At 41.0% G+C, this 19,521-nt stretch overlaps 1 protein-coding gene across 1 annotated transcript in view; it reads right to left on the bottom strand.

Annotated features, from left to right (window-relative positions):
* LOC140481921 (Krueppel-like factor 7) overlaps window positions 1-9,482 on the bottom strand; it is a 69,444-nt gene extending 59,962 nt beyond the window's left edge. The window contains exon 1 of the mRNA XM_072578602.1: window positions 8,959-9,482. Within this exon, the coding sequence (XP_072434703.1) occupies window positions 8,959-9,060 (102 nt within the window). The 5' untranslated portion in view covers window positions 9,061-9,482. The remainder of the gene's footprint in view (window positions 1-8,958) is intronic.
* Window positions 9,483-19,521: the final 10,039 nt, after the last annotated feature.

The following is a 19,521-nucleotide window of genomic DNA, read 5'->3' as shown; positions in this document are numbered from 1 at the left end:
GTTATATATCAGCAGACCTATATCTACTAACATTATAATCATTGACACTGTCCCAATGTCCATGTTATATAGTGTCAAACCTGTCCCAGCCACAAACAACCCAGTGTAATACAATGACAGAGCTGTAAGAAAATGAAAGTGAAATGTTCCTGGAAGATTATGTTCTTGAGTCAACAAGAGAATCAATGTAATGATTGGAAATGAGTTTGAATTAGTCAATAATCTAATAGAATGGGAACACCTTGCTAACAGTGACTATAAAATGATGGAGTTTGATAGTAAGTTTGAGAGAGATTGAAAGAGTATTCAAGGTTTTAAGTTTAAGTAAATCTGACTTTGGGAGGATGGGGTAGGAATTAATGGGGAGATATTGGTATTGTGATAATGCCACGAGACTAGTAATCCAGAAAGCCAGGCTAATGGCTTGGGAATATGAGTAGGAGTCCCACCCCAGCACCTGGTGAAATTTGAAATTAATTTAAAAATCTGGAATAAAAACCAGCCTATGATGACAATTTACTACATGTCCTTGAAGGAAATCTGTCATTCTTACTTAGTCGACGTTTACATGTGGTTGAATCTTGACTGCCCTCTGGGCTGTTAGAGATGGGCAGTAAATTCTGGCACAGCCAGCAATGCCCACATCTCAATAATTAAAAAAAAAGTGACCACATTTCACACAGCAGAACCCCAAATGATAAAACTATGGATGCACAGTTGGAGTGTTGAAAATATTTGGTAGAACATAGGACATGTACACTTTCTTTAAAATGGAACTAAACAAAACAGGTTGATAAGAGAAGGGAAATATTAAACTAATGTTGAAAACAGTGGTGATCCGCAGCATCTGCCAAAGATCTTAAGAGCTGCAAAGTGATACAGAAGAAATGGTAAATGTTGCAAAAAAGGAATGAGACAAACATCAGTATATTGAAGGTAGCACTACACGGGTTAATATTATAAGAGCTGAAAATGTGTTGCTGGAAAAGCGCAGCAGGTCAGGCAGCATCCAAGGAGCAGGAGAATTGACGTTTCGGACATGAGCCCTTCTTCAAGAATGAGGAAAGTGTGCCAAGCAGGCTAAGATAAAACGTAGTGAGGAGGGACTTGAGGGAGAGGCATTGGAAATGCGATAGGTGGAAGGAGGTTGAGGTGAGGGTGATAGGCCGGAGTGGGGGTGGGGGCGGAGAGGTCAGGAAGAAGATTGCAGGTTAGGAAGGTGGTGCTGAGTTCAAGGGTTGGGACTGAGACAAGGTGGGTGAGGGGAAATGAGGAAACTGGAGAAATCTGAGTTCATCCCTTGTGGTTGGAGGGTTCCTAAGCGGAAAATGAGTTTCCTCATTTCCCCTCCCCCCACCTTGTCTCAGTCCCAACCCTCAAACTCAGCACCACCTTCCTAAACTGCAATCTTCTACCTGACCTCTCCGCTCCCACCCCCAGTCCGGCCTATCACCCTCACCTTAACCTCCTTCCACCTATCGCATTTCTAATGCCCTTCCCCCAAGTCCCTCCTCCCTATCTTTTATCTTAGCCTGCTTGACACACTTTCCTCATTCCTGAAGAAGGGCTCATGCCCGAAATGTCTATTCTCCTGCTCCTTGGATGCTGTCTGACCTGCTGCGCTTTTCCAGCAACACATTTTCAGCTCTGATCTCCAGCATCTGCAGTCCTCACTTTCTCCTTAATGAGAGACTGGTTAATACTAATATAGACTGCTTAATGAAAAACATGAGCAATACTGTAGTTGCAAATTAGGAACTTGCAGACTTACAAATATCTGCTTTGTATTGATCTTCACAAAAGAGGACAAGGACAAAGTATCAGAGGCACTGCGGAAAACAAATCACTCAAGGAATTAACGAGATTCAATAAAAATAAAACAAAACCATCGTAATGGAAAAAAAGACAGACAAATCCCCAGGACCTTACCAATTTTAATTCCTAGGAGACATGGGTGAGAAAATTATTAATGCATTCATCATGATCTCCCAAAACTCTCTCTTTTCAGGAATGGTCCCCGACGATTGGAAAACTGCCAACGTCTTCCCATTATTTAAGAAGGATATTGGCAATAAACTGGAAGATTATAGGCCTGTTTGTCTACTCATCAGTTCTTGGGAAGTTACCAAAATCTAATATTTAAGCACACAGTGACTAAGGACTTGTACAAATTAGAACCAATGAGATAGTCAGTATGGTTTTGTAAAGGGCATGTCAAGTTGAATGAACCTACTTGATCAATTTTGTTTTAGGAAGCCAAAAAGCTGGTCAGCAAGGAAATGCTTGTGAATTTCATTTATATGGGTTTCCAGAAAGCAAGTCAAGGCAACATCCTACATAAGAAAAACAATATTCCAGACAACCTGTTGACATGTGTAGGAAATTGCTGAGGAGATTGGAGTTAGAGGGTGAGGATCATGTATGTGCACTCAGACAGGATGTGATCAGTGATGTCCCCAAATATCTGTACTGGGCTCTCAGATTTTCACTATATTTATTAATGACGAGGATGAGGAATAGGCACTTTTATATCTACGTTTGCAGTCTGCAACATGTTAGGACTCTCAGTCCTTAAGTAGATGGCAGCAGAAAGTTGCAAAGAGACTTGAATACGTTAAGTGGGCAAAACTGTGGCAGATGGGTCACAATGTGGATAAACAACAGGTCACCTGCTAATGAACATTACCTTTACCTCAAGGGGGCTACAATGTAAAAGTGGTTGAAGTGTAACTGTGCAGAGGCTCTGGTCATAGCCTATCTTGAGCCCAGCACTCAGTTCTGAGCACTGTTCTTCAGAGGAATATATTAGCCTTGGAAGGTGTGTGGCATATCAGAATCATGTTGGTGCTAGAAAGTTTAATTATGAGGTCAGGTTACATAGACTAGGCATGCATTCCTTCCAGTATTGACAATTAAGGAGTGATGCAGTTGAGGAGTTTAAAAAGAAAGGATAATGGGTAGTAACATGGTGAAGAGAGAGAAAAACTGAAATCCTTCCTGTAATAGGGGAGTGAAGATTGAAGAACAAGGAGCTGGAGATAAGCTTAAAATTAGACCAAGGTTCTTCAGAGGTAATTGCAGCTAGTGTTTCTTCACACAACAATATAACAGAAATCTGAAATCCTTCTCCCACGAAGCAGATGAGCTTCTGAGTTAATAGAAATAGTCAAAAATGGAGAGTGATAAATTTCAGTTACAAAACCAAGGAAAATAAGTGGTGCAATGATACAGACTAGCTATAATCTGCTAATATTGAATGGAGGAACAATTCAGAGGAGCTGAATGGTCTACCTTTGGTCCGAACACAATTTCAATATTCTGACTGTACCCCAGTGTTGCACAATGACAGTATCCACTGATATCCTGGTCCAGTGTCATACAATAATACCTGTAGCTTATGCTGTATCCTATTGTTAGACTATAATGTATCAGTACCCACTGAACCATACTTCATTGTTACACAGTAACGCACCAGAACCTGATACCATATCTGTTATATAGTGCCACCAGTACCATATTCATGTTATCCAGTGGCACACCAGTATCCTTCTGATACCGTACCCATGCTATACACTAAACACACTACTGCCTGATACTGTACCTGTGTTATACAGTGACAAAGCAGTGTCCAACAAAACTGTACCCCAGTGCCCACCAATACCATACTCCAGTGTTATAGTGACACTGAATCGTGGTTATACAGTGACACTCATGTACTCGCTAGATCTGTATCTGTTTTACAGTGACAGACCTGTCTCCACCATTATACCTGTTATAAAGTGACATACAGTATCCAATTTGTACAGTGTTATATATTAACACTAGTACCCACTGTTACTCTACCCCATTGTTATACAGTAACACCAGCAACCAATGCCATAACCTAGTGTTATGCAGTGACAGCCAGTACCCACAGTATATACTGTTAATGTTGTTAATAAATCACAACAGTGGGTTATAGTCCAACAGTTTATTTGGAAGCACTAGCTTTTGGAGCACTGCTCCTTCATCAGGTAGCTTTGGAAGAGAAACATAAGACACAGAATTTAAATCAAAGGATTAGTGTCATGCAACCAAAATGATATATTGAACAAACCAGATTGCTGTTCAGTCTTTCATCATCCATTCTAAAAGATGAAAGACTTAACAGCAATCTAGGTTTGTTCAATATATCATTTCAGTTGCATGACACTAATCTTTTGATTTAAATTCTGTGTCTTATGATTCTCTTCCAAAGCTACCTGATGAAGGAGCAGTGCTCCAAAAGGTAGTGCTTCCAAATAAACCTGTTGGACTATAACCTGGTATTGTGTGATTTTTAAACTTTGTCCACCCCAGTCCAATATCTGGGGCATCTCCACATCATGTTTTACTGTGATAGACCTTTAGTGACAGTCCTGTAACTATTGATATTGTACCCACATTACAGAATGTCATACGTGCACCCACTATAGTGTGCCCCTGAGTTAGTGACAGACCACAGCGAACCAATGTTTGATCCTGTGTTAAACTGTGACTGATCCGTACCCACCAGTACTGTATCTCAGCATTAAGCAGTGACATGTCCATATTCTATTGTAATAGTGAAGCACGATCCAAATTAGACAAATACAAGTGTGCAAGCACCAAATACAAAAGTATTTGTGTTTTATATACATAGTTGATGTGAATACAATATAAAAATTTAATCCAGCTACTATTCAACTCTACTGAAATCAGAGTGACTCAAGACCTTGTTGCACTGTCTTTCCTTCTAGTTCTGCATCCTCAGAGATTAAAGCATCAAAACATCTATATTTAGATGGTGCTTTTAACAGAGTGAGCATCGGCACCATAACCAATCACACAAAGGAAGAGATGATTTGAAGATGCTGGTGTTGGACTTCTTTTACTCCACAACCACCTGATGAAGGAGCAGCACTGCAAAAGCTAGTGCTTCCAATTAAACCTGTTGGACCTTAACCTGGCGTTGTGAGATTTTTAACAAGGAAGAGGTTTTGGGTAAACAATTGAATCCTGTCACACCAATCATTTACCCTCTTCACCTGGGGTTTGGTGGAAAGCACTGTCATGACATGGTGCTGGAGTCAAGTTCAAGTCTTAATTCAAGAGATCTGAGCAAGGAATTCAACTTTACAAGCCCCAACACAGTAAGGAAGGGGTGCTGCTTTGTCACTGGTACTGTCTTTAAAGATGAGAAATTAAACAAAGGCTCTCTCTGCTCTGTCTGGTGTTCACAAATGATTCTTCAACAATATATCAAAAACCCTGTACCCTGGCCAACAATTATTGCTGAACCAACATCAATGAACGTGATTATCGAACCATCATTATGATGCTGTCTGTGGAATCTGGATCTGAGAGAACTGAATGTCATATTGCCTGCATTTCAACTACAAAAAATAAATTTCCATCAGCTCTAAAACACTTTGCAATGTCCGGAGATTAAAAGAGGTGCTACAAGAGCGCAGAGCACAAGAACCATTCAATGTTTTCTTTTGTCTGCAAGTAACTCCAAGAATGTGATTGGCATTAGGACGGAGTTTGGTTTGGGATAAGGAGGGGGTCATAAAACAAAGGTAGACAGCTTGAACACAGCACTTTGCAGATCAGTGAAATAACAGATTGGTGTCAGTTCCCTGATCGACCCAAAGTCAAACTTGCCATGTTCGAGAGGAGCTGAATAAACCCAACAAGAGTGTCAATATGTACCATCCAATTCCATCTGCATAGCTCAGGGACAAGTTGGTATACCCTAACTGTTGGTCTATTAAGAATAGAAAAGACATTACATCATGGCAGGTAGAAGATGGCTGCCATTTGGCCTCAGAGCCTGACGAACACTTTCCTTTCTAATCACTGATCCAATTACCATTTGAATTATTGGCTTCCACCACATTCTCAGATCACAACTCATCCTTTCATTCACTTTCCACCTGCATCTTTTCCAAGTTAACCAGGTTGGAAGCATCTATATTTCTATGTTACTCCCTTTCCCCAGTTAAGGCAACAATTGAAGCAAAACACCAACAGCATTCAGCCAGATGGAAACGTTCCAGCTCAGTGGCAGTTGTACCTTAAACAAGTGCCAAAGAATGTTTTTAGACCTTCAACTAGCGGATATGTATGTTATAAGCATGACTGCTAACTGAGATTGCCACTGAGACAGGTCATCCTCTTTGATGCCAATGGTTACCACACGTGGTTTTGAACAAACAAAGATCTCATCCCGTGATCTTGATAGGCTTCAGTTGTTTTCAATTAATCTGACCCTTTTAATAGCAATTTTGGTAGATGTCCCCTCACATTCGGGATTCCATTCATTTCTAAAGAAACTAGAAGCACAGAATGCCTCATTCAATTTTGGAAAACCCTTCAAAGAGGATTTCAGTCTAAAATCTAGACTGACATCCCAATGCAATACTGATGGAGTTCTGCACTGACCAGGACGCCATCTTTCTGATAGGATATTAAACAAAGGCCCCCACCTGCCTTGAAAGACTCCAAAGCACCAGTCTCTCGGCCTGCATTTATATTCTAACTAACATTACTCAAAACATGTTATCTGGTCATTATCATATTAATGCTTGTGGGGCTTGCTGTGTGAAAGACAGTGTCCATGATTCGTACTTTATAACAATATCTGCACTTTGAAAGGTCCTTGGGATAGGAGCACTTTTGAGTGTCCTGAACTTACGACATGATGCAATGTAAAACAAGTCTTTATTTCTAAAAGCAAGCCATGGATATAGTACAAGGTTGGGAAAATACAAACCAATAATTCAGGCAAAGCAAATACTTTGTCATCACAAATGCAGTGCACAGTTGGCTTTTGTTTTTGGAAGGAGAAATCTGAAACATTGAATAGATTTCTGGGCAAGAGAGTGAACACAAAGATCTTTACATACGGATTGGATATCCATTGGGGACCTGGGAATAACCAAGATAATCTGAAATGCTTACTTCATCGTCATTGGTAAAGTGAACTTAGTGAGTGGCCAAGAGGGCTAGTTAGGGTTGAGGATACTCATAAATGAAAACTCAACACCCTTAATGCTAACTCCGGGTCAGATAGGTGTAGGTTAAAGGATGGATGGATGGATAGATAAAGTAGACAGAGGAACGAAAAAAAGAAATGGATTGAAAGAAATGGGAGGGGGTGAGAAAGATAATTTTTCGACTGTCTTTTCAAAATGATACTGGCAACTCATTATACTGAGGATGGCATTGGGAAACAGCACAAATATAAAAGGCCACTCAGCCCAGCAAAGCTTCTTCTACAAGCTGCTGGGTACCTTAACTTCACTTACTCATCTGTTCTCCATTTTTATTTGATATGGTTACCTCAAAAATTTATCAGTCTCCAGAGCTCCAATCAATCCAGCATCTACAGCCCATGTAGTGACGGAACACAATTTCTACAAACCTATTTGTGAAGGAGCCTTTACATCGAAGATTATAGCTCATTGCCCGAGACTTCTATACAAGGGAGTTTCCAATTATCAAACCTTATCATGTTAAAGACCTCCATTAGAGGACAAGCCTGGTCTGTGCAATCTGTCCTCCTAATTTAACCTGTTGTAGCCTCAATACCGTTCTGGCGAATGAGCAACCCCTTCAAAGCCATAATGGCAGAATTCTTCAACCAATTTGACTATTGGAGAATTGACGAACAAAATGCACATCCCAAAAGGTTACTTGAGGAGAAAACAAATGGCTGTTCTTCCCTCCTCAACCATCACAATACTCATCAAGTGTGAAATCCTGATGAGATTTAAAGTGGCTGTACAGAGTCAGTGAGTAGGGCATCTGAAGTCACTGGTTAAAAGGTTGCAAAAGGAAATACCAGTAACTAGTTACAACACAGCAGAGATGCAATGTAACACAGCCATTGAAATTGCTACAGGTTATAGCCAACATAGGTTGAAATTTTAAGAACACCTTGAGCAAAGCCATTGTAACGTGGGGGGGGAGGCAGGAGGCAGGAAAATCATTTTGTATATGTAGAAGGCAACAGAGTCTTGAATAATGACTATCTGATAATTAAGCCTACGGCATGCGTTATTAGAATCCTATTACATTAAGCACTAGTTAACTCGGCATTTCATTAATCACGGCTGTATTGTGTTGTCCCAGTCATTAGCATGCGAAGCCGTAAACGCTACAAATCCCCCACTTAATCAGGTAGTTGTTACTTTTCATTGAGCACTGGGATGTTCAGGCAGGGCTACCACTGATTTCTTCCCCCTGTCGTGTGAACTGACAAATGCAAAGTCTGCTCATTTACCAAGAAAAAGAAGTCACAGTACAACCCCAGGGAAAAGAAAAACTTGGATGATATTATGATGCTGTTCTTGAAACAATAACAGACACGGCTTTTGGTCAAACGAGCTACAAGGATTCAGATCACAATTTGTTTAAAAGGAAGGAAACCTGAACTGGGTTACTGGTAAAGGTGAAGCATTGGATGGGGAAGTGGAGCTAATAGATTTGAACTTAAAAGTCACACCGGAACTGAGCGGCATTTCTGGTTGTTGTTTATAATTTTCTCTCAATGGCATCAAAATCTATCACATCATTTTATTTTAGTAAATTAAACTGAATCCAATGTTGTCTGTGTCGCTAACATGTGTTATGATTTTTAACTACGTCTCTATAGTACACCACAAATTGCACTGACAGGCTCCAATCGCCAACATTTGACTAGATTCATTAAACGTCTCAATATTTTTAAATTTTGTTTTAAAAGTTGTTCCAAGCCCCCCTCTCTCTCTGTGGTGGAGCCAGCAATAAAGGTTCAGCATTCTAACAGTTACAATGATTCTGGCTAATGTGGAGTTTAACATGATCTCCCCTTGCTCCCCACACATAGCACCTTTATAAGAAACCCTGGACCGCACCAGATGGTCTTCCCCCACAGCCTGTGCAATAATACTGTATTTAAATAAAAACATTCACCTGCTGCCAGTTCTCCTCCAAAGAAGGCTGTGAAGAAAAATAACCTGTGTCGTGGACAAGTTGTAATTCCTGGAAAATACTGTAATTCGCCAAAACATCCATGGTGGTGATGATAGGATGGGGAGGGAAGAACGGGGGAGGGAGGCAGGGGGATAGAAAGGACAGGGGGTGGGAGAGAGGAAGGGGAGGGGAGAAAGGAAAGAAGGGAAGGGATGATTATTGATGGCAATAAAAAACAGATCGGATTCCTGTGCAATTTGCACCCCAAAAGGCAGCCAGTCTTTGCCAATTCAGCCAAATGCAAAGCTAAACTCTCTTGTTCTTTTTTTTAAAATAATAAATTACAAAGTCAGTGTCTTTGATTTGGAATCCTTCTGCAGACTCCGACGCCAGCAGCTCTTTGGACAAGAATGGACTCAGGGACATGTGATGCCCATGTATTTCCGCATTAGCGATGCTTCTCCAGTGCAATCCTTGCTTTATTTTTTTTCGCTCTCTCTCCCTGCCTCTTTAGCAGAACGCACCACTGGGCTCCAATGCAAAGGGGGAGACAAGCAGGAGAAAAACACATATCGTGAACACAGGAGAAGGAGGAGCGAGCAGCTCCTGTCAATCACAGTGGCTGCCTGCTTCCGTGTAAGGGCGGTGATGTAACTCAAGACCAATTGCAGACCTGGAGGCAGAGTTTACACCCACCCACTGTGCAACGGCGGATGAGACGCGCTCGCTGATTGGTTGCAGCCTGGTCACCCTGCAACCTTATATGGTGTGGTAAGACCATCTATTTTTAGAGCCCTATATAAAAGCTGCAATTGAGACTAAGCCAGCCATAGAGGGGGAGAGAGGTTAGCAAGGTACCTAGTTACTTGTAGTAGTAGCAGCAAGCTTTGCCCTATAAACACACTTTCTATAATAAGACGCTACTGCTGCAGGGAAGCATCAGTAAAGAGAGTGCGACTCTGAGTTAGTACTGCTGTATCTCCAATAATTCCTGCGCTGCAGCTAAAGTTGCATCACTAGGTATTGCTTCATCAGTGTTACTTCATCTGTATTGCAATGCTGACGCTTTGGAATACTTTCGGAGCTGCCAGTTGAGTAACTGATCATTAAAACAGCATCGAATTCTCCTCCCACATAGGCAGGTTCGCGAACATAGTAGCTGCTTGACTGGTCATCGCAAATCCACATCAGCACCTCCCCAAAAGTATTTCCACCAAATCCAGGTTCCTGAAGGTCGCAGGATAAGTAGATAAGGTAGTAGAGAAGGGCATGTGGGATATTTTCCTTCATTATGTGAGGTGTTGAATGTAAATGTAAAGGTATTGATGGAGCAATATCAAACATAACAACATAGATAACAGGAGCACGATGAGGCCATTCGGCCCTTCAAGCCTCCTTCGCCATTAATCACGATCGTGACTGATCCTGTCGTCTCCCACATAACCTTTGACCCCATTCACCTGAATTGCTAGATCTAGCTGCCACATGCATACATTCAATTTTTGGCATCAACCACTTCCAGTGATAATGAATTCCACAGGCTCATCAATCTTTTTGGGTGAAGAAATGTCTCCTGATCTCTGTCCTTAATGGTCCACCCCAAATCCTCAGACTCTGACCCCAAATTCTGGACACACACACCTTTATGTATGTATGATACATACTTAATAGTTCAATAGGAAAAGATGTAAAGTAAGAGAACTGCTGGGCAGTTAGTGTAATGCCAATATTTAAGAAGGGAAGAGAACATGTCCAGCGATTTATAGACACATCAGATTAACACTGGAGAAGAAAATGGAATTTTTACTGAACACCTCAAAATAAGAAATGCAACAATTAGTCAGCATGGATTTCAGAATGGAAAATCTTGCTTGACCAATCTTATGGAAACTGTTGAAGAGGTAACAGAGAGGCAATAGTAATGCCGATGTAATTTATCTGGACTTTTGAAAAGTCTTCAACAAGGTGCTGCATAATAGAATAATGAATAAGATAATAGAATGCTCAGTCAGGGGACAAATGGGAGAATGGACTGCTGCCCGATATCAAGACAGAAAGCAGAGAATGAAGTAAAAGATAGGTATTCAGAATGGCAGTTAGTGGAAATTATTTATTGTAAGGATTAGTGTTGGGATGATAATTTTACCTTAATGACTTGTGCTTTGGAATCAGAAACATAATGCCTAAGTTTGCAGTTGACATGAAATTGGTGGCAGAGATTGGAGAGACTGGAGAGAGCAATGAATATGGAGGAAGATTGTAATAAATTGCACGAAGGCATCATTGTCATCATCGTGGCTGTCCCTCAAGGTCGAGGATGGTAGTCTTCATTCCGTTGATCTATTTATAAGCTCTCAGGTAGCTTATGAATCCAATCTTGGCTTTGAAAGTTCTTCCGCATCAGGACAAGTAGTTCCAAATGGCAGATTGTGCTTTGATTGCTACTGCCTTGCTTTCGGTTTTCTTTTCTTCTAGTTCTTCATATTTGTTGGCTTAGAAAGTTGCTGTTGATTCTTGGATGATGGTTTGCCAGAGTATCCTGTCCTTGGCTTTGGTTTCCCAGTTGTTGATGTTGATGTTACATTTCTTCATGTTGGCTTTTAAAACGCCTTTGAATCTATTCTGTTGTCCACCTCTTTTACATTTGTCTTCTTTAAGCTGGTAGTAGAAGATTTGTTTCAGCAGATGTTTGTCTTTCATCTGAACAACATGACCACTCCATTTTAGTTGGTTGTTGATGATGTAGGGTTCAATGCTTGTTTTTGCTTCATTCAGCATGCTGACATTGGTTCTTCTATCTTCCCAGCTGATATTCAAGATGTTTCGAAGGCATCATTGATGGAACTTTTTAAGTGCTTCAGATGTCGTCACTTTGTTGTCCAAGATTCTGATGCATACAGGAGTATTGGGATCAGCACTGCTTTATACACTAACATTTTGGTGTCTGCCCAGATGTCACGATCATGAAAGACTCTTGTTTGGAAATGTCCAAAAGCTGTTCCAGTGCATCTCATCATAAAGGTCGACATTGGAGGACAGGTGACTTCCAAGATATGAAAAGTGGTCCATTGGTCCATGTTTTCCAGGGTTGTTTTATCAAGTTGAATTGATGGTTCTGCCCGATTTGTCTAAGTTGGTGACGTTTTGTAGATAATCTGAGTTTCCTTGGAATTGATGGTATGTACAAGTTTCATGTATGCATGGTTGAAGGCAGTTGGAATCTGTTGTAGGTGGTTTTCTGAGAGAGCTGCAACACTGTTGTCATCTGCACATTGGAACTCAATGAGGGAACACATAGATGTCTTGTTGTTGTGGTTCTGTTCGCTGAGCTGGGAATTTGTGTTGCAGACGTTTCTTCCCCTGTCTAGGTGACATCCTCAGTGCTTGGGAGCCTCCTGTGAAGCGCTTCTGTGATCTTTCCTCCGGCATTTGTAGTGCACAGAAGCGCTTCAGAGGAGGCTCCTAAGCACTGAGGATGTCACCTAGACAGGGGACAAAACGTCTGCAACACAAATTCCCAGCTCGGCGAACAGAACCACAACAACGAGCACCCAAGCTACAAAGTTTCTCACAAACTTTGAACATAGATGTCTTGTTTTTGGACTTAAGATGGGCAAGACTGAAAAGTCTGCCATCTGTTCTGTAGACAATTTTGATTCCTGGGAGTCGGTTGTCCTTGATGACGTGAGGAAGGCATCAACATTCTAAAAGAATGGGTAAGTAACTGACATTCGATAGATAACTGTGAGGTAATACGTTTCAGTCAGGAGAATAAGGAAGTGACTTACTATTTGGAAGTTGCAAGTTCAGACAAAGGAATAATGGGATCTCCAAGTACAAATACACAAATCATGAGAAATTGTGCCACTTTACAAAGATCATGAAAAAAGGACAAAATCAAGCATTATGCCAGGGCTTCCCAAACTATGTATTGCAATCCCTCAAGGGGTCATGAGACAGGATTGTAGAGTTGTGAGTTCTGAGACAACAAAGGCTACTGTGGAGTTCCAGCTGAGTGTTAACAACTGTTTCAATACTTGTACTGTTTCGTTTTATTGTCGACATGACCTAATAGCCAATCTTTAGGACCAGATTCCTGCTCCAAAGAAGTTCGGGAAAAAGGAGGCTTCTAAGAATCCCTCAAGATTAACAAACACTTTGCCTCCCTCAAAACTCTCCCTGTCTCCCCCAGTATCACAGGCTACCTCCTGCTAAAGTGGGAAAATGTTTGGGAAGATTTGCACTAGGCATTAATCCTAGAAAGAAGGGAAGTTATGATAAATCTGTATCAAACCTTGCTTAGGCCACATTTAAAATACACTAAGAAGTTCTATTTCCATGTGGTTAGAAGCATATAGATACACTCAGAAAGAATGCAAAGAAAGTTCACTAGGACAATACTAGGAATATATCAAGGAAGGATTTTTGAAAAAAATCATCCAAGGGATGTGGGCTTTGCTGGCTAGGCCTATTCCTCGGTGCGCTTGAGAAGGTGGTGTTGGACTGCCTTCTCGAACTGCTGCTGTCTATTTGGCATAGGTAGAACCATATTGCTGGTCCTAGACTCTCCCATGAGGGGAACATCCTCTCAGCTTTTACCCTGTCAAGCTTCTTAAGAATCCTGTATGTTTAATATGAAACATGTTCTTCTCATTCTTCTCAACTCTAGTGAAAAAGAACCCTATCCCACAGATGGTTAGATTCTGTCTTTTTGGAGTTATCATTGCCTGACACTTGTGTGATTATTTTCCAGGTCTTGATGCATTTAGACATGGACTTCTTCAATATCTGAGGAGTCATGAATGCTGCCAAATGCTCAAGGAGGTGATGGCTTAGTGGTGTTATCACAGGGCTGTTAATCCAGAGACCCAGAAATGTTCTGGGGATCTGGGTTTGAATCTTGCCATGGCAGATGGTGGAATTTGCATTTAATAAATAAAAATCTGGAATTAAGAGTCTAATGATGACTGTGAATTTATTGTTGATTGTTGGAAAAACCCATCTAGTTCATTAATGTCCCTTAGGGAAGGAGACTTCCATCCTTACCTGGTCTGGCCTGCAAGTGACTCCAGACCCACATCAATATGCTCGACTTTTAACTGATCTCTGGGAAATTAGGAATGGGCAATAAATGCTGGCCGAGCCAGCAACACCCACATCCTTTGAATAAAGAAAGAAAACAATCATTGTCAAACCATTGGCAAACATCCCCACTTCTGACCTTATAATAGAGACAAGGTCATTGATGAAGCAGCTAAAGATAGTTGGGCCTAGGACACTACTCTGAGTACTCCTGCAGAGATGTCCTGGAGCTGAGATGACCGACCTCCAATAAGTACAACCATCTTCCTTAGTGCCAGATATGACTCCAACCAGCAGAGAATTTTCCCCTGATTTCCATTGATTCCAATTTTGCTAGAACTGCTTATGCCACATTAAGTCAAATGTGGTCTTTGTAGAATCCAGTGTCTCTAACTGTTCCTTGATATTACATGGAGTGAATTGAATTGGCTGAAAACTGGCATCTGTGATGCTGGGGACTATGGGAGGAGGCCAAGATGAAACATCCAGTCAGCACTTCTAGCAGAAGACGGATATGTTTGCACTGATTTGCTGGGCTCTTCCATCATTGAGGATGGGGATATTTGTGAAGCGTCCTTCTCCAGAGAGTTGTTTAATTTTCCATCACCATGCACAACTAGATGTGTGGGACTGTAGATCTTAGACCTGATCCAGCAATTATGAAAACACTCAGTCCTATACATCATTTACTGTAAATGCTGTTTGACTGACCAGTCATCTTGTCTGGTAGCTTTGGCAGGTTGACATCTCATTTTTAGGTATGCCTGGTGCTGCTCCTGGCATGGCCTCCTGCACTCTCCATTGAACCAGGATTGATCCCCTGGCTTGATATTCATGGTCAGGTGAGGGATATGCTGGCCATGAGGTTGTAGATTGTATTGGAATACGATTCTGCTGTTGCTTATGGCCCACAGAACCTCATAAATGCCTAATCTAGAGTTGCTAGATCTGTTCAAAATCTATCCATTTTGCATACTGATGGTCCCACACAACATGACCTAAAGTTTCTTCAATGTGTAGATGTGACTTCATCTCCTTAAGCTCAGTGGGATGGTCAATCTTACAGGAACTGTCATGGACAGATGCATCTGCAGTCGGCAGATTGGTGAGCATGAGGTCAAGTATGTTTTCCTTCTTGTTGGTTCCCTCACCACCTGCTGCAGACCCAGTGCAACAGTTACATCCTTTAGGACTTGATTAGCTCAGTTAGTCCTGGTTCAGCCTCTTTGTTGTGGACATTGTGCTCGCCTACCCAGAGTCCATTCTGTACTGTTGTCACTCTCAGTCTTTCTTCTAACTGTTGTTCATAATGGAAGAGAATTGACTCATCAGTCAGTTATGTCAGGGGAGAGGTCTTATATCTATCAGGAAAGATTGAAGAGGCTGGAGATCTTTTCTTCATTAAAGAACAGACTGAGTGCTGCTCTGATAGTGTCCTTTAAAATTGTGAAAGAGATTGCTGGGGTAGATGTACAGACATGCTATCTCCATTTTTTTTAAGGTAGACAAAATGAGGGGTCATATTCCTTCTAGATGGAAGTGATCATGGGTTTGGAAGGTGCTGTCTGAGGATCTTTGGTGAATTGCTGCAGTACATCTTGTAGATAGTACACACTGCTACTCCTGAGCAATGGTGGTGGAGGGAGTGGATGCTTATGGATGCTGTGCCAATCAAGTAGGCTGCTTCATTCTGGATGGTGTCAAGCTTCTTGAGTGTTGTTGGAACTGCACCCATCCAGACAACTGGGGAGTATTTCATCACACTCCTGACTTGTGCCTTGTAGATGGCCGGCAGGATTTGTGGAATCAGGAGGTGAGTTACTCACTGCAGGATTCCTAGCTTCTGGCCTTCTCTTGTAGCCACTGTATTTATATGGCAGGTCCAGGTAAGTTTCTGATAATGGTAATCCCAAGGATTTTGAGAGTTGGGGAAATTCAGTGACGGTAGCACCATTGAATGTGAAGGGGCAATGATTAGATTGTTTATTATTGATGATGTCAAAGCCTAGCATTTGTGTGGTGCAGATGTTACTTGCCACTTGTCAGCCCAAGCTTGGATGTTGTCTAGATCTTGTTGCATTTGAACACAGACTGCTTCAGTATCTGAGGAGTTACGAATGGTGTTGAACATTGTGCACTCATCAGCAAACATCCCCACTTCTGACCTTATCATGGAGGGAAGGTCAGTGATGAAGCAGCATATACTGCATCCACTTTAATATATAGTAAATTCTACAATTCATACCATATGACAGAATGTATTTTTTTTAATAAAAAGCCTTGCATCTGCATGTACTTTTAGCTTAAAGAAACTTACTTCCCATTGTCACATTTCTGACACTTAATCCATTATGAATTCCTGTGTCCTCATTTGTAATGATAAAATCTAAGTGAACCCATCACTAATAATTATATAGTCGGACCACTCGGTGCTTTTTTTTCCCTCAACAAGAGTGCTACCAAATGAGCCAAGCTGACATAACATGGATTAAGAAGTCGGCCATCCCTTACTAATCTGCTATAATTCATTGACTGGGTAATTGCCTTACTGAAAAAAGGCAATCCAATGGATATAATGTACTTTGACTTGACAAAGTTCCAATTCTAAGGCTTTTAAAGGAGATTAAGGACCGTGGAATTGATGGCAAATCAGCCAGTAGCATTGGAAATCAGCATAGCAACAGAGAGCGAAGGGTGATGATCAATGTGGAAGGCTTGAGTTTGGTCTGGCAGCAATGAAGGTCTCTTGTAGTTCCCTGTCATAGAAATATAAAAAGAATTACTGGCAACTATTGAATTGAATTGAATTGAATTGAATTAGCTTTATTGTCACATGTACTCACATGAGTACATTGAAAGTTTACAAGTCACTGCTTATGGCACCATTTTAGGTACCTAGGTACAGATTCTTAAGTACAAATTCTTAGGGAGAGAAAAATAGAACAATAAAGAAATAAATAGTCCAGTATTGCAGACCTTCAAAAGTACAAAATCACTGTAATACATTAGAAAAATAAAGAACTATTCTCTTAATACTTTGTATTTAAGTGTAGCGACATTATACACTTTTCACTGTACTCCTGTACTTCTGTACCTGAGTTCACCTGACAATAAAATCTAAAATTGAAAAATCTAAAATAGAAGTTCAGAATAACAAGATAACATCATAAAGAAGAAAAAAGAAAATAATTTAAAAAAGATAATTTAAAACAAAGTCCACTTGGTTCATTTCACGGCTCTAGACTCAAGGACCCGATAACCCCCATTGGAATTCCAGGCTGGATGTCAAAGAAAACGCCCCATGGAGTTACTTTAATAGCAATTTTTACGGGCATCAAAAATCCTTTGCCACCAATGAAATATTGTTGAAGTTTTTACTGTAGGTAATCAATTTGCATACACCAAATTCCCACAGCGTAATGACCAGACAACTCATCTGTGATGTTGATTAAGGGATTGGCAAGAACACTAGGAAGAATTCCCCTTACTTTCTTCAAAATAGTACCGTATGATTTTTTATATTCACCAGCAGACAGCTAGGGCCTAACCCTAAGGCTAACCTTAATCCATCTCATCTGAAATAGAGAACTGCACTGGAGTATTAGCTTTGCTTAAGCTTTCCACTGGGACTAGAACCTAGAATGGTGTGGTTTAGAGGCATCAACTGTGCTAAGGCCGGCCTGTGTACATTGTTTTTAAATGTCAACTGTGGATGACACTAGAGTGCAGTACCAAGAGAGTACTGCACTGGAAGAGGTGCTGCCTTCTATTTGCAATGTCAAGACTCTATCTACCTGTGCCTACTTGAGTGGATTGAAAAGTGCTGAGTTTAGAAACAATGATCACTGACTATGTACTCCCATTGCAGTGCTTCCTTGAAAAGTTGTGACAGGTTCAAAGATACTCCTGGCAACAAGATTGGAATTGGCTAGAATAAGATTAAAAATTGGATTAAAGAATGGCAAATAGACTTTAATGGAGACAATTCCAAGCTGGAGGATTATGAGGACACCTTGCCGAAACTAATTTATATTCCCTTGAATATTGTTGATCAATGGGTAACCTATGGTGATTGAAAGAGTGGATAGACAGTTAGGAATTATTTCCTCTAATTTGAGCATGTCCAGAATAAGGAGGTTTCACCTCAAAATTGTTCAGGGGTAATGTCAGGTTGTATTTCTTCACAGAAAAAGTAGAAAGAAACTCGAATTCCTGCCTTCAAAACGCAGTCGAATCTTGGTCAGCTGAGAATTTCAAAACCAGGACTGACAGATTGGATTGGGTAAGGACTTTGGAACAAAGGTGGGTAAATGATGTGGAGCTGAAGATGGAACGGAATGGCTTAGAGAGCTGAATCATTTTCTCTTGTTCCTGTCAGTATTGTCACAATGCTGTGCAAGTGTTGTCAGCAAAGAGTATAGGTAGAATTAGAGGTGGTTTAAGATTAATTGGTGGAAGTCTTGCATCAAGGGATATTGAGTTTTTTCCAAGTCAAACTCTCAATTGATTTTGTTCAGAAAGAAGACAGGGTGATGGTTGATGGGAAGTGTTCATCCTGGAGTTCAGTTCCTCGTGATATACTACAAGGATCTGCTGTTTGCCTTTCTTATAAATGACCTGGCTGAGGGCATAGAAGGATGGGTCAGTAAATTTGGAGATGACATGAAGGTCAGTAGAGTTGTGGATAGTGCCAAAGGATGTTGCACATTATGGAGGGACATAGATACGCTGCAGAGCTGAGCCGAGAGGTGGCAAATGGAGTTTAATGCAGAAAAATGTGAGTTGATTCACTTTGGAAGGAATATAGAGAACTAGGCTTTTGGTAAGATTCTTGATAAATAGATGAGCAGAGAAACCTCGGTGTCCATGTTCTAAGATCCCTGAAAGTTGCCACCCAAGTTGATAGGGTTGTTAAGAAGGCATACAGTATATTAACTTCTATTGGTACAGGGATTGAGTTTCAGAGCCACAAGGTCTTGTTGAAGCTGTACAAAACTTTGGTGCGGCAGCACTTGACATATTGCATGCAGTTCTGGTCACCGCATTATAGGAAGGATGTGGAAGCATTAGAAAGGGTTCAGAGGAGATTTACTAGGATGTTGCCTGTTATGGAGGGAAGGTTTTACGAGGAAAGGCTGAGGGACTTGAGACTGTTTTCATTAGAGAGAAGAAGGTTGAGAGCTAACTTAATTGAGACATATAAGATAATCAGAGGGTTGGATAGGGTGGACAGTCAGACTCTTTTCCCTCAGATAGTGATTGTTAGCACGAGGGGACATAGCTTTAAATTGAGAGATTATAGAAATAGGACAGATGTCAAAGTAGTTTCTTTACTCGGAGAGTAGTAGGGGCATGGAATACCCTGCCTGCAACAGTAGTAGACTCACCAATTTTAAGGGCACTTAAATAGTCATTGGATAGGTATATGGATGGGAATGGAATCGCATAGATTAGATGGGCTTCAGATTGGTTTCACAGGTC

The sequence above is a fragment of the Chiloscyllium punctatum genome, chromosome 10 (assembly GCF_047496795.1).
Source record: "Chiloscyllium punctatum isolate Juve2018m chromosome 10, sChiPun1.3, whole genome shotgun sequence".
Lineage (NCBI taxonomy): Eukaryota > Metazoa > Chordata > Chondrichthyes > Orectolobiformes > Hemiscylliidae > Chiloscyllium > Chiloscyllium punctatum.
This window is presented reverse-complemented; position numbering and strand designations above follow the sequence as displayed.